This window comes from Chelonia mydas, chromosome 1, assembly GCF_015237465.2.
Source record: "Chelonia mydas isolate rCheMyd1 chromosome 1, rCheMyd1.pri.v2, whole genome shotgun sequence".
Classification (NCBI taxonomy): domain Eukaryota; kingdom Metazoa; phylum Chordata; order Testudines; family Cheloniidae; genus Chelonia; species Chelonia mydas.
This window is the reverse complement of record NC_057849.1, coordinates 305,406,057-305,419,960: the sequence shown is the minus strand read 5'-3', so window position 1 is coordinate 305,419,960 and position 13,904 is coordinate 305,406,057. Positions and strand designations below refer to the sequence as shown.

The following is a 13,904-nucleotide window of genomic DNA, read 5'->3' as shown; positions in this document are numbered from 1 at the left end:
CCAATAGTTTTGTCTGAGGAAGGGCTGTGGGATCAAGCCCAGACTTGGATAACTTCATATTTATCCTGCTTCAATATTTGTGCAATGAAGTGGAGAGCTGAGTATCATATAGATGTGCTTTGGCATTAGAGAAAATATGTTTTAGTTAAATGATTTTGTGGCACCCTGACTGAAGACCTTAGAAATATAAATTAAATTATCTGTAGATATAATGTAGCTTTACAAGTTAAGGAAAGCTATTGACACTCAAAATGCAACATAAACAATAGCAGACTGTTACCAGTTAACAGGCCACTTCACTGTTTAAGGGTTCTGTTCCTCGTCACCCATTCCCAGCTTTTGGCAAACAGAGCTTGTGACGTCAGATTTTGAAAAAATTAACAGACCAAGATACATAAAAGTAGGCATCCCAATCTGTTTGTAGTCACCAAGATAATTGGCCTGATTTTTCAGAGGTGCCGAGCATCTACAACATTCATTGAAAACAATGGGAGTTGAGTGTTCAATAACTCTGGAAATCCAGCCAGTTATCTAGATGTATGCATACGGAGTTAAGTGTCTAACTTCACTACCCAAATAAGAAAACATTTGCCATAATTCCTAAGCCCAAAAAGTGTCCTTAAAGATACAATAATAATAATAATTAATACTTAGGTCTTGTATAGCAGTTTCATCAGTAGATCTCAAAGACCTCTACAAAGTAAGTCAATATCATTATCCCTATTTTATAGCTGGGGAAATATAGAATGATTGAAACATTAGGTAACTAAACAGATCTTTCTGTCTATTGAAAATGTCCATATTATTTAATGTCCCTATTTATTTTTTTATAATTTGCATTTTTTAAACCTAACTCCATTATTCTTTTGATGATCTAACTTTTTTTCTGAAGTGTTAAAGCACTTAGCATACCATTAGTGCTATGCATCTAAATAATAATACATTTTGACACAGGTGCTATAGTATTCTAAACACACTAATATTTATTTTACACTGGCAGTTTAGCTTTCACTGTCTTGACATACAGTCTTTCCAGTGGAAAGTATAATCTCTGCTATTGTTCCTATTGAGACAAGTGTAGCTGGAGGAGGTAAAAACCTATCATTGTTTGTACAGCACCAATTCCTAATCAATAAGAAGCTAAACACATCAGTAGAAAAAATATTACAGCTTTGTTTCCACGAAATGTTACAATTTTTTTCTCTCATCTTCATCAAAAGCAGCATTCTTGACAGTGCCCGTTTGCCAGGAATAGCCAAGATATAGAAACCCTATGGGGCCTTGTGATTCAGATTTAGGAATATCAGACCTAGAAGGTCTAAGGCATTGTGTATTAGTATGTATTGAGTCCTCATTCCAGGTGGCAAACAGCTGCACCTTTTTATAAAACTTCAAAAATATATCTGAAGTGCTTGCTTTCAGAAGATAAGTGTTAAATTTAATTGAATAATTCTCAAAACATTATAGATTAGGCAAGAAAAAGGATTGTGAATATTTCATATATTTGTTTTGTATTTCCAATAGTCAACAGAATAATGAAATTCCTTAACTACTTCTCTTTAACTTGCATGAAGAAAGCACGGTATGTTGCTAAATCTCTTTTCACCAGCACTGCCGAGAAACAACTTTAATCCTTGTTAGAAAATTGCAGAGTCTGGGGCTGACAAAGAGCTCATGATTGTTCTATTGTGAGTGCTCCTGGGCCCTGAGAGTGGAGCCCTTTACAGCTGCATGGATCCAGCCTGGCTCAGCTGTACTATTTAGGAGAGGAGGTTTGTCAATTTCTATTGACAATGGAGAGAGTTTTTCAGTGCCTGTAGCAGTGCTGAACACAGTTGGGGATCAATGCCAGCCATTCAAGCTGCACCCTCTTTCATTGCTTTGGTTTGTTAATTCAAGACTAAAGGTCCACTGAGGGGGTTTAGGGTGTTTAAGAAAGCTGATGAACTGTTTAAGAAAGCTGATGAACTGAGAGCGTTTATAGCCCTGGTGTGGCAATTTCCATAGTCAGTGGCATCTATTGGCACTGAGGGAGTTGTGTCCTTGTTGACCCTCTTGTTATTAAAAATGCACAAGTACTGCGCTTCTCAATATTTCAGCACTCTTTCATTGTCAGTACCACCTTCTGAGCCCTTCAGCTTGTTGCTTGCTCTAAAGATCTTCTTAGATTGGGTTTGAAAACTTCACCTTAAACACTAGATTAGACTGATGTTCTGTTTTCCGTGCTCCTGTTGATTTGTTGAACCTTCCCAGGGCTGGAAAGCAAGTAGCAGCTTGATGGGGAGACAGGCTGCTAATATGATTTACCAGCCTACAGTCATGCACAATAAGTGTGAATAAATACAGGGGTCTCACAAAGTCAACCCTAGCCTTTCCTTTTCTCTTATTTTTACTTTAAAAGAGATATCTCTGGAAAATTGAAGTGAGTAATGCATGCCGTTACAGGAGCTGGATGAACCATGAATAAGAAAAAACTAACATATTTTTTCTTAAAGTGGTTGGCTGCTGTCATGCACTGATGTGAAAAAATATATAATATTCCCTTACTGCTTTATGTCTGCACAGACCACAGCAAAGAATAAGCCACTAATACTGTATCATTGACGTCTGCAAGTGTCTTACTGCCCTTCCAGTGTCATTGTTAGAAGGGGGAAAGTGCATTTTTACCAGTTAAAAAGGAACTGTTTTTATTTAAAAATGTTGAAAGCTAAAGTCCATTATCTGACTGCTAAAGGTTGCAAGTGAGTTTGCAACAGATCTTCCAAATGACACGTTTGGTGCATACTCTGCCAGTAAACTATACTGATGATGGTCAAAATGCATGGCCTGCTTTCCAACCCCCTCTGAGTTTGTAGCACTCTGCTTTTTTTTTAACACCATTTAAAAAAACAGAAAAAGGGAAACATTCATCTTAGATAGTCTAGAAGAAATTCCTTAAATGGCCAAAGTCTGTGGAGTAGAGGCCAGAAAGTAACAGGAATTCTGTCTACCAAGGCGAGGCGGGAGGGGAGAGACCCTGAAAATATGCTGTGATTCTTGTAAAAATTCTATAACAATTCTGGCTTCAAAATTTAAATGTCATTTTCCATATAGTGCTTTTTAAATGTTTTCTTCATGTGTTTTGATATATAATATCAGATAATACTGCTTAATGGTAATTTCACTGAACTATTTTTCTGTATATGGTTAGCTTGTTAAAACTAGGCTAACAATTTTTCAGTGATCTTGATTTTAACATTTTACCATTTTTGTGTTAATAATTATGAAATGCTTTTTTGCCCTGGTGTATTGATAATCCTATTTATACAATGGAGGGACAAAGTTAATTTTTATTTGCCTCTCAAATATTGCCTGAGCAGCATTTATTCTTTAATTTCCAGATTTAGCTGGACTAATGTGAAGCAGTGATTTTAGTTTCTTGGCTGTGTTTTCAATGTGTCTGTCTTATTGGGGTGATGTAATGAATTTGAATTCCATGGCAGTTTTCATTTACGTATCTGGATTTTTTTGAAAATACACTCATTTTGAGAGAATGAGACAGGTTCTGTTCTTAATTTTCCTTCTACAACTCCATTAATTTCAATAGTGTTACACAAGGATAACCAGTCACAGAACTTATCACAGTGTCTGCAGCTTGCTCGTTCATTCCTTACCAATTATCTCAACACAACCCCCTTAGCAGAAGTAAATTGTAGCCCATGTTATACAGGTTTTTCTCATGGAATAATATTCATTTCCTGAAAATTCATTGATAGAATCATGTTCTGTATCTCTCCCCTATGCAAGATTAAGATGTGTAGCACCTAACCAACAAGAGGATAGATTAGGTCCATCTTGTTGCAAAGAACAGTAGAGGGTTCAGAGAGAATGCATGTCTATATGAGATTTCAAGTTTATCATGTCATCAGAGTCCAGCAAGTGAATTCACATATATGCTATTTGTTATAGTACATGACAATCATCCTGTGTCAGCCTTTACTTGAATAAGACCCCATTATCCATTATTTTAAAAAAATGTGAAGAAATTATAATGAAAACCCTAAAATAAGCATGTGACTAATAAAAGAAAAGAAACTCTATTAAGGAATGTCTTTCAGTGGTCCGGAGCAATGTTCCATGGATACCAGATCAACCCTACATAATATTAAACAAATCAAGTTATTTCATTTTATGAGATTTGTATGGCCACATGCATTTTATTCAGTGTGTTTGTTCAGTTCAATATAATAATAAATTAATAGGAATACGTTTGATAAAAAGTAAAATTAATTTATTTCCTGTGATATGTAATTAAAATACCTTTTATCAATATCAAACAAAATTCTTAAAGCAACCTTAATAAATACATATGAAAATCTTACTTTTAATCATTACAAACATTTCTTAAAGCTGATTGCTAATCGCTTCTGAGTCTAGATTTATTTTATTTACTATAAAGAAAAAGAATTTAAATATGTATCCAATATATGCATAAAAAGCTTGTTACAGAAGGCTGGCATTATTGGTACAAAGAGTGCTACTTTTATCATTAGTTAGATAATATCCAGAAACCACATTGTGTTAGATCTTTCAATATATTTTAATTGGGCTTATAATATTCAGAGAGTGCTAAAGCTGCATACAGTAGCCATCCTTTGAACTTTGTTAATATATGCACCTTGTATCGTATGCTGCATTTTAAAACATAAAGACGCAATGTTTCTCTCTTTACATATCTGTGTATGTTGTAGGGGGACAGGAAATTACAACAGGAAAGGATTTAAGCCTCCTCCCTGTGGGAGAGAGACTGTAAATAAGGATGAGACATGAACTCTCTCAAAGTGTAATCTCTTATTCCTAAAATGAAACAAGCCCCTTCCTTTTTTATACTTTGACTGAATGACATCTGGTTAGTAATTTACATGAGAGAGAATAAAACTACTACAGCGTCTTGTAAAAACTCTGTTAACTTTAGTTAATTTTAATGCAACTTGGTGCTCTGTTTTGGACTCTTGTATATTTGAGCTGGACATTATTTTTATGATAAAATGAGCACCAACTACAGTAAGATTGTTTTTGCAATATCTATTCATAAAGCTTTGAGTGAAAATGTTTACAGACATGCCTAGCATGCAAAAGGAAAAAAAGATATTTTGTAATATAGTTGGTAACAAATGGAAGGCAAAATCCTGAAAAGCTTACTTCTTTTATTGTCTGTTTCTGGTTTTACTGAAGTAAAACTCCCATTGACTTTGGGGTGATTTCCCGAAGTCAGGAGTGAGTAAAAACAGAATAAGGACTTCAGGATTTTTGGCTCATCGTTGATGCCCTTATCCTGTATTAGATGTTGTTTTCTTGTTTGGTATGGAAACCCTGAAGCAAGGCAAAATCTTTCTTTAAAGCTAATCTTACTGCATTTTCCCCTACTGTTTCAGCAGTCAGTTCGTTCATATGTGTGTTTAATACCCATTCTTACTGACAGATAGCACAGTGCAAAACACTATTTCACATTAATTTGTTACAACTCAAAGACAGCGTAGAGAGTGCTAATTAATGTAAAACAGTCCAGGAATAGGTGTAGTTTTACTTCTATATATTTTTTGTGAGGGGGAGGCAGCTCCAGTCAGATCAATAGGGCTGTGCTTGGGAGGGCAAATTCAGCCCCTGCCTGAGGTTTGCAGTTGGGGGCGGGGGCGGGGGGCAATGCCCCTCTTCCCATCACTAAATTACACCCATTAGTCTAGGTCAAGTTAGTTGATTTCCTAGCACCACACGCAATTCTCTTAACAGAAAATTATATCACTGATGACTTCGAGGGCTGATCTATGGTCATTACCTCTCATTACTAAATATGGTAAATGAATACTTCAGAGTTGTTTTGTCTTTTCTCACCCTTCTTTCTAGCAATGGTACAGCAGTTCCATGAAAGTCATATGTATGTGGCTGGCTGATAGATTAGACCTTCAGCTTCACGTCTACCAGCTGAAGACTCTCATCAAGATAGTCAAGGTAAACAAAAATATATTTGAATTAGGGCATTAGAGAGACAAGTGAGGGATAGTTAATAGAAAATAAACTACTATAGATAAACATGGGTCACTGTGCAAATCCAGACATGTATAGTGAAGCAAGTTGCTACTTTTTATCAGGATTTCATCCCCCTTTGGTTACCTGTGAGTATGGGGACGAGGGAAGTATGTTTTAAAATGCTTATCTTGATTTGCAGGAAGAAAGACAGGCAATGAATGTGATTTAATTAGACCACTTTATTCACTTAACTATCTCGGAAAAGTTGGTAATAAATCATACAGTGCAGGTCATCTTTCTTTCCTTAACCATTTCTACCTATTTGGGAGCACTGCCCACAGGCTTCCCCCATCTGAACCTGATCTCAGCCCGTTCTCACCACCATCCCCTCATCTGAGGCAGTTAAATGGGGCTGGAAAAAAGATGGGGCTGTCTCCCTGCCGAACCAGACATTAGGAGCTCCAACCCTACTTTTACCAACTTCCTTAGGGGATGCCTCCCCCTAAACCAATGGTGGGCAACTTGTGGCTCGTGGGCCACACACAGCCCATCAGGGTGATCTGCTGGCGGGCTGCTAGACAGTTTGTTTACATTTGCACGGCTGCCCGCAGCTTCCAGTGGCTGCGGTTCACCGTTCCCAGCCAACGGGAGCTGCAGGAAGCGGCACAGTCCGCAGGGACATGCTGATTACCCTGATGGGCCACAGGTTGCCCACCACTGCCCTAAACCCACTTCCAGCTCCTGTTTATCTGGGAACCATATCCCCTCTGTAATAAGTACCTGCACTGGACACCTGCCACACCTACTACCTACCAAACTGTGATATCTAGACCTACCCTCATTACCTACCTCACCAGGTCTCTGACCTGCTACAGGGAAGGTGGAAAAAACTCATTCGACTTCAGCCTATTTGACAGTGAGGGGAAAATTCCTTGCCAGCCCCAAATGAAAAAAGGCAACTAGTGCAAGCCCACAGAAGATCATAAAATCTGCTTCTACTCTGATCCCCTGGGTGGGAGGGTAGATGCTACTGATCAGTGATTGAGAGAGAGAGAGCCTTCTGGAATGCAGCAGGGGCATGAATACCCTCCCCTTCCCCTGTTGCACATGATGAGTCAGTGACCCTCCCTGGCCCGGCCTCTTCCTGTTTCCCCCTTGGCTCCACTCAGATGAGTGTGTCCTCCTTCTCCTCTCCCTCATAACCCAGATGCAGTATGGATGCTTAAAAGAGCTCTGTCCTCTTTTTCCTTCTGCCTAGACAAAGAGTTATTGCATTCAGTTGCAGTGAACACCTTTCCCTGAATGAGTAGTTACTGTCCATTGTAACCTCACTAGAGAGGAATCAACCGATCAGTTACAGTGAATAAATATGTTGACTGCATTATGTCTACCATCTCAATTACAAATCCTTACCTGGAACAGACTGGAGCAATTTGTATAGGGACTGCTGAAAGCTGCTATTTTTATCTTGACAATTACAATAGTACACTTACCCTGTTTTTTCCCTGCCCTCAAGAAAGTGGATGATAACTATTTTTTAATTATTTTTTCTATTTCATTATCTATTGTGATGTATTAGGTTCAGTGTGGAGAACACTGTACACATATTGGATAGAATTTCCTAATTTTTCTTAGGCCAGATAGAGCACCAGTAGAATTAGGAACAAAGGAATTGCCATATTGAATGAGACCAGTGGTCTTTTCAGTCCAGTGTCCTATCACGGACCGTGGCTAGTGCCAAATGCTTCAGAGGAAAGTGCAAATATCCTACATTACACAATTATTGGATAACCTGCCCTCTTGGAAAGTTTCTTTCTAACCCCCATCAGTGAGAAACTGGCTTATGCCTCGAGTCAGAGGAATTTGTGTCCCTTTCCAAACTTTTTAAAACCTTACTATTGTAGTTCTGAATGTTCTTGTTATCCATAGGTCCGATAAGAAGTTGTTGGTCTCAATGATAACCTTTTCCCCAGATTATCATGTTGTACAGTTAAAGTCATGGCTGTAACATCAGGGCAAATTCTTCTCTTGGACACTAGAGTTACATTTGGAATTTTCATTGTAAACTGGAAAAATGATCAAATATGGCAGATGTTGCCATGGTTACACCAGCATCAGCCCACCAGGCCATCCAAGTTCAGTTTTGCCATCTTAGAGCCAGGTCCTGCACTATTGGTTTCAATGGAACCAATTTCCTTTCAGGCCACTGGCTGGTGAGAGCATAGTCAAGACACACTGTAAGTGGTGACTCCAATGAGAGCCCCCTCGTGGAATTCAACGTTTTTCTCGAGGAAGGACAACAGTGGAAACATCACCTGCTCTCCTCCAGGGCTAAAGTGCTGATGGAATACAAGAAGTGCACACAGTGAGAGTTAAAGGCAAAATTATACAAGTGAGGAGCTTCTGGACAACTTGACCCCAGGTCCATAGAGTCCAAAAGATTTACCTAATCGGACACTTAAGGAGTGACTGGTGCACTGTGAGTCAATAGATGCCAGTACTGTTGTCTACATTAAAACTACAGAGTGACACAGTGGTTACCCTTGCTTAGAGGAAGTGCAGTGAACACCTGTGCAAAACTGGTAGCAACTTTGCGGCTAGACATGTGGAGTATTATGGGCATGTGAGAGAGGGTTCCAAAGTTGGTTTAAATGTCTATGGCTCTAGTGTAGAAGAGGTCCTAAAATCCCATCTGGATCACTTACATCTATCTGTATATACAAATTCTGGAGAAAGAGCTATGTAGGTTGTTCGAAGGCTCTGAACTACCATCATAAGAATGAGAGTTTAATCTTACACACTTCGGAAAAGATGCCAAGAGGAAACCTTGTTGTATTTTATAAGTACCTAAAAAAGGATCACAAAGTCTTTAAAAAGATTGGTATGAGCTAAACAGCCACAAGAACACATGGACACTCCTGGAAATTTAAAAGGAAAGAAACTGGATTTAAGTAAATGAAAAGGCTTTTGTCTTGGAAGGTCATCAAAGCTTGGAATTCAAGAAAAAAGGCTGCTACTTGGACACTAGTGATACCTTAGACTATAAATGAGATTAAGTGACAATTACTTGGTAGTACATAATTACTTGTATTGTTTTATTTATACAGTACCATCAGTTTGCACAGAGCTGTACGCTAAGTGAGGTATGCCAGATCTCTGCGTCCATGTGCGAAATTCATGGCAAGCACAATAGAGCACCTGAACGTGCACACAGAGGGGAAAAATGTACTCTGAAGGATAAGAAATATTCTTTCCCCAGCTGGCCAGCAGAGGCTACCCTAGGAGAAATACTAATAAAATACTAAAACTCCCAAATTAGCAAGAGATGCTTTAGATGTGTAACTGCTTTTAGCAATAACAGCAGTTGCACCACCGAAGGCCACTACACTGAACTGAAAATATATCTATGGGCCTGATGCTGAAGTCTATCATGAGGCAAAAGTTCTGCTGAAATCAATGGGAGGTTTGTCCGGATAATGGTTGCAAAATCAATCTTTAAAAGTCATGTAAAAGGAGAATTCTGAAAAAGTGTGAAAATCCTACTGTATATACAGTAGTGAAATATAGTGAGTGACTGTATCCAGAGTCTACAGCGTTTTCTATTTGTTCTCCCATAATTGTTTCCTCGTTTAAAGGAACAGTGCACCCACGTTGCTCAAATCCACAGTATAAAAATCCACAAGGTAACCCACAAACTCTAAAATGTGGGGACTTGGGGCATAGGTTAAAGTTTTTAATTAAAATGGATATTTCTGAGCTTTGTACTTGCACAAGCAATATCAGGCATTGAGGGTGTCATGAAAGAAGGCTATAGTGGATGTGGGACATAAATCAAGTGATTGGAAAGGAAGCATAGAGTGCATGAAGTAGGAAGGGTCATAAGCAGAGATGAAAGAGATATGAGCAGTGATGAAGTTCTGGAGAGATTTGAAAGTGATGAGTAGAACTTTGATCTCAGTGTGGTTCAGAACACAGCTTAAAGTGGCACTGACTTAAAGGATTTCCTTCAGGGAGCACACTATACCTATGTTCTGTTGAGTGCAGTGGCTACCAGTTCATTTCCAGATGCAATTCAGGGTAAGAGAGAGAGGGTGCAGCAGTTGAAATCAGCTGAGATGATCAAACTGATATGTTCATTTTGGGGCTGAGAACAGAGCCATCTCAGTAGAAGGTCTTCAACTCTGGAACTTATTCCCTCTTTGATCCAACAGAGAAACAACTGTGATGTTCAGGGCAGGCTGCAGACCTCATCAGTTAACCCAGGAATAGTCTAAGGGAGTTGGTTAAGGACGGGTTCCCTGGAAAGGCAGGCTCCTTATTGGGATTGCTTTGGTTACCCTGAGTTATACTTACTTTATTGTTGATTTTATTGCACTGAAATGTCAGTGCATCTACAAGAGATTATTCAATAGGCATATAATATGAATGCAAAAATATTAAATCTGGATTGAGAATCAGTAGGAGTGATTTAGTCAGAGTATTGGAAGAATGAAAAACTTGATAGCTGTGTTTTGGATGGACTGGGGGCAGAATCAATGAGATAGGGAAAAGTCAGCAAAGTGGATCCATATAGGAAATTAACAGGCAGTGGTTAAAGTAGACAAAGTAGTAGGGAATTGTGGGGCTTTAGTCCTTTCCTGGTCCTCTTCTCCTATAGTTTTTTCCATGCACATTGTAAGCCCAAACCAGTGCTACCAGAAAACATGGCAGAGTATGAGTGTGTTGGATTTTCACTACTGCAGTGCTGCCTGCCTGCTTTTAGACATCATCACTGAATAATGTCTTCTTGCCCAACACAGAAAGTCAAATGAAACAGTAGCCTCTGCTGTGTCACGGCAAATCAATGCATCAGGGAAACAAAACCTTGAGAAGTGAACAAAGGGAAGGTTATGTAGATGATCTGCAATTTAACTGAGCATTTACTCTGGCTATTTTTTTTAAGCAGTGACCATAGAAACTGTTATGTCACAGGATACAGAACACATCTTAAAACTTGTTTTTGAAAGTATTTTCATAAACACCTGGTTTATAATGCAGAGATAACTGCAAAAGAAATTATATTCTGAGGAAAGAGTCCAGGTGTTGAGATTTTCTGCTGGATGGTAAACAGTAGCTGTAACCAAATTCATAATTGAATATACAACTGTAGACTTCTCAGCTTCAAAATGCTGTACTCTTAAGACTGATTTCACAGAATTATGCCAAATTGTTTAGACATTCACAAAGCTCTTTGTCAGGTTATCTCTGAATGAATGAGGGGACTACAGAGTTAATGTGAAATATGCACTGAGTGAAGTCTGGAAGCTTAACACAAAACACACCATCTTAAAGGAATGTTTTTTTAAATTGGGGACAGTGGACCCTTTTCTGGTGTCCATAGAATGAAACAATTTAGCATTGTCTACGCTAATGCAGTTTTGCAAAAATTACCCAAAGTTAGACAACAGGCTGTTAACACCTCTGTCCACTTCCATGGTTGCTACCACTAGTGAAAGTTGGACCACTGCAAGAGATCAAAGTGTAAAGAAGGTCTTTGGGAACCAAGTATTTAGGGGATTATTGTATTGGAAGGGAACAGACCCATGAAAGGCGATCTTTCTTTCAAAGTGGTGCACAAGAGGAAAAAGTTGATAACTACCTTAAAGAAATAATTGCTAATATATCTTGGTAACATGAACTATTTAATGTTTCTAGTAGGTGGCTTATTATCACTTCACATCTCTCCTGACTTGCACAAGTTCTCAGACGATTATGACAATAAGTTGCTTATATGGACACACAGCATGGTTTGGGTGGTTGTGTTCTGTGGCCCAAATTTTCAAAAGTGATTAGTGATTTTGGGTGCCTTGTATTTTGGAGGGTTATCTTGAGATTTTTAAAAGGACCTAATTTTCAGAAAGTGCTGAGCTCTGACTCAAAAGTGAAAGCACCAGCACCACTTAAAAGGATAGGCCTGTATTTTTAAAAGGAGTGAAACTATTCTAATAATTGTATAATTGGGTACTTTATGCAGTGACTATGCATGGGCTTCTTGGGAAAATCCAATGGTGCATTTAGAATGTTCTCTCTTCTTGCTACAGAAAACCTACCGAGATTTCAGACTGCAGGGTGTGTTGGAAGGAACACTGAATAGTAAAACCTATGATACCATTCACAGCCGTCTTAAAGTAGAGGAGGCCACAGTCTCAGTCACTGATGGGGGAGGACTTCAGGGTATCACCATGAAAGACAGCGATGAAGAAGAAGGATGATAGTGAGATATTTCACCTAGAAGATCAACACTAAATGTTTGTTTTGTAACTTGTCCTTGTATTTGCATTTATAGTTTTGCTTTACCCACTCGAGTACCAAAAATGTAATTCATTCCACTTTTTTAAATCTGAAAGCAGAATTATTGGGAGCAAAAGTGCCAAGAATTTTTTGAGGACAATGATTTTAGCATATTTCAATGTATAGCTTTGCTTAGAACTGTGAGAATATTGGCATGGAGTTTGAGTTCCACTTGTGATTATGTTTCTTTACCTTTTGTTAGAGTTACCATTTGTTCCTGTAACTCCATCAAATAGTGATGTCCTGTGCAGAAAACAAGATGTGTGCCTCCATAATACACAATTATACAAGAAATCATTCTTGGACTAATTCAGTGCCCTTGTTAAAAAAACAGTGTATTTTCAGGTTTACACTTTACATGTTTTTTCTTGTTTTGTACTTAATTTTTCATTATTGTGTGATGTGTGTTAAAAACTTAAATCTTGGTTCACAGTGCTTTGAGTTTGGTGTATAAGTAAGAAGACTCCAGGGACGACAAAATGCACATATGCTACTTACTTACTGTGTCTTCTATTTCCCTACATTCATCTTGCAAGTTTAAGGATATCTCATCAGGTTGGATGTCAGTAAGCTTGCCATCAGTGTTTCTATTTCTATGTGAAATTTTGCAGGCAATAAGAACACATTTTGTCATGACCGTGTCTGTATCTAAGTTTGTATAGAATTCTAAAATTAAAAGATGTTTTCAGTATTTCAAATCATTCAAACTGTCACCTAGTTTTTTCTTGTAAAAACAGATAAGCTATTTCTCAATGCTTGTATTTGATGACCTGCTTTGTATGAGCCCAGGGCTGTGTTCTGTAAACAGACTCCTATATTCCCATGCCTTTGATGTGAGTTTGACAGAATCAGACAAGGTTGTCTCAAAATTTGCTGTTTCTATTTAAAAAAAAAAACAGTGTTTATTTTCAGAGAAGGTGTATGAATCTTCGTATGGATGGGATCCAGAGGAATTCTGAAAGAGCAATATCAGAAGGAGGAGTGGGAAGAAGTTACTGAAGTTCCCATTGACACTGAATGTCTGTGCTTAATTTAACAGAGCGAAGTGTTTTTTTCTCATAGAACAATTCAAAAAGAGTGCAGCTTACATGAAGTTTCCTTGCGGTGACAGTTGTGGAACTTCAGAAGGGTTCTGGAAGGGCAAAGGGCCTGATGAATTGAAAAGTTTTAGAGCAGTTAAGAATGTCTTTAAGAATTGGTTTTTAAGTGTGAACAAGGGCAGGCAGGTTACACTTCTGCATAGCTCAGCTACTTAGAAAAGAAAATGACAATTACTCCCTGCTGCACTCCTGGCACCCAAACCGAAAAGGAGTTTCTTTCAATGAAATAGAGGGAAAGATCAAACATCATTTTCTGTTGAAAACCATCCATATCCTGCCTCTTCACAGGGGCGAGGAGCGGCAAAGTTTTCCAGGTCCTGTGCCTCCTGGTCTGCCTTCCCAGATTGTCCCTGCTCAATCGCCTTTAGTTGTCATGGCCCCGACCCCGTCAGCAAAGGGGATTTCATTTGCTGCTGCTGTAGCAAGGAAGTGCTCGGGCGAAGTGCATTAGTGCTTCCCCCGGCCTCA

The 13,904-nt window shown here is 38.6% G+C and overlaps 1 protein-coding gene across 26 annotated transcripts in view; it reads left to right on the top strand.

Annotated features, from left to right (window-relative positions):
• The window catches only part of CADPS2 (calcium dependent secretion activator 2), a 556,952-nt gene extending 543,915 nt beyond the window's left edge, over nucleotides 1-13,037 (top strand). For 25 of the 26 annotated variants that reach the window (XM_037888978.2, XM_037888976.2, XM_037888967.2 and 22 more), the window contains 2 exons: nucleotides 5,884-5,988; nucleotides 12,087-13,037. In XM_037888978.2, coding sequence (XP_037744906.1) covers nucleotides 5,884-5,988; nucleotides 12,087-12,257 — 276 coding nt within the window. In that variant the 3' untranslated portion in view covers nucleotides 12,258-13,037. Of the gene's footprint in view, nucleotides 1-5,883; nucleotides 5,989-12,086 lie in introns of those variants that run through there. The other variant, XM_043550321.1, reaches the window with a different exon arrangement.
• The last annotated feature ends 867 nt before the right edge of the window (nucleotides 13,038-13,904 follow it).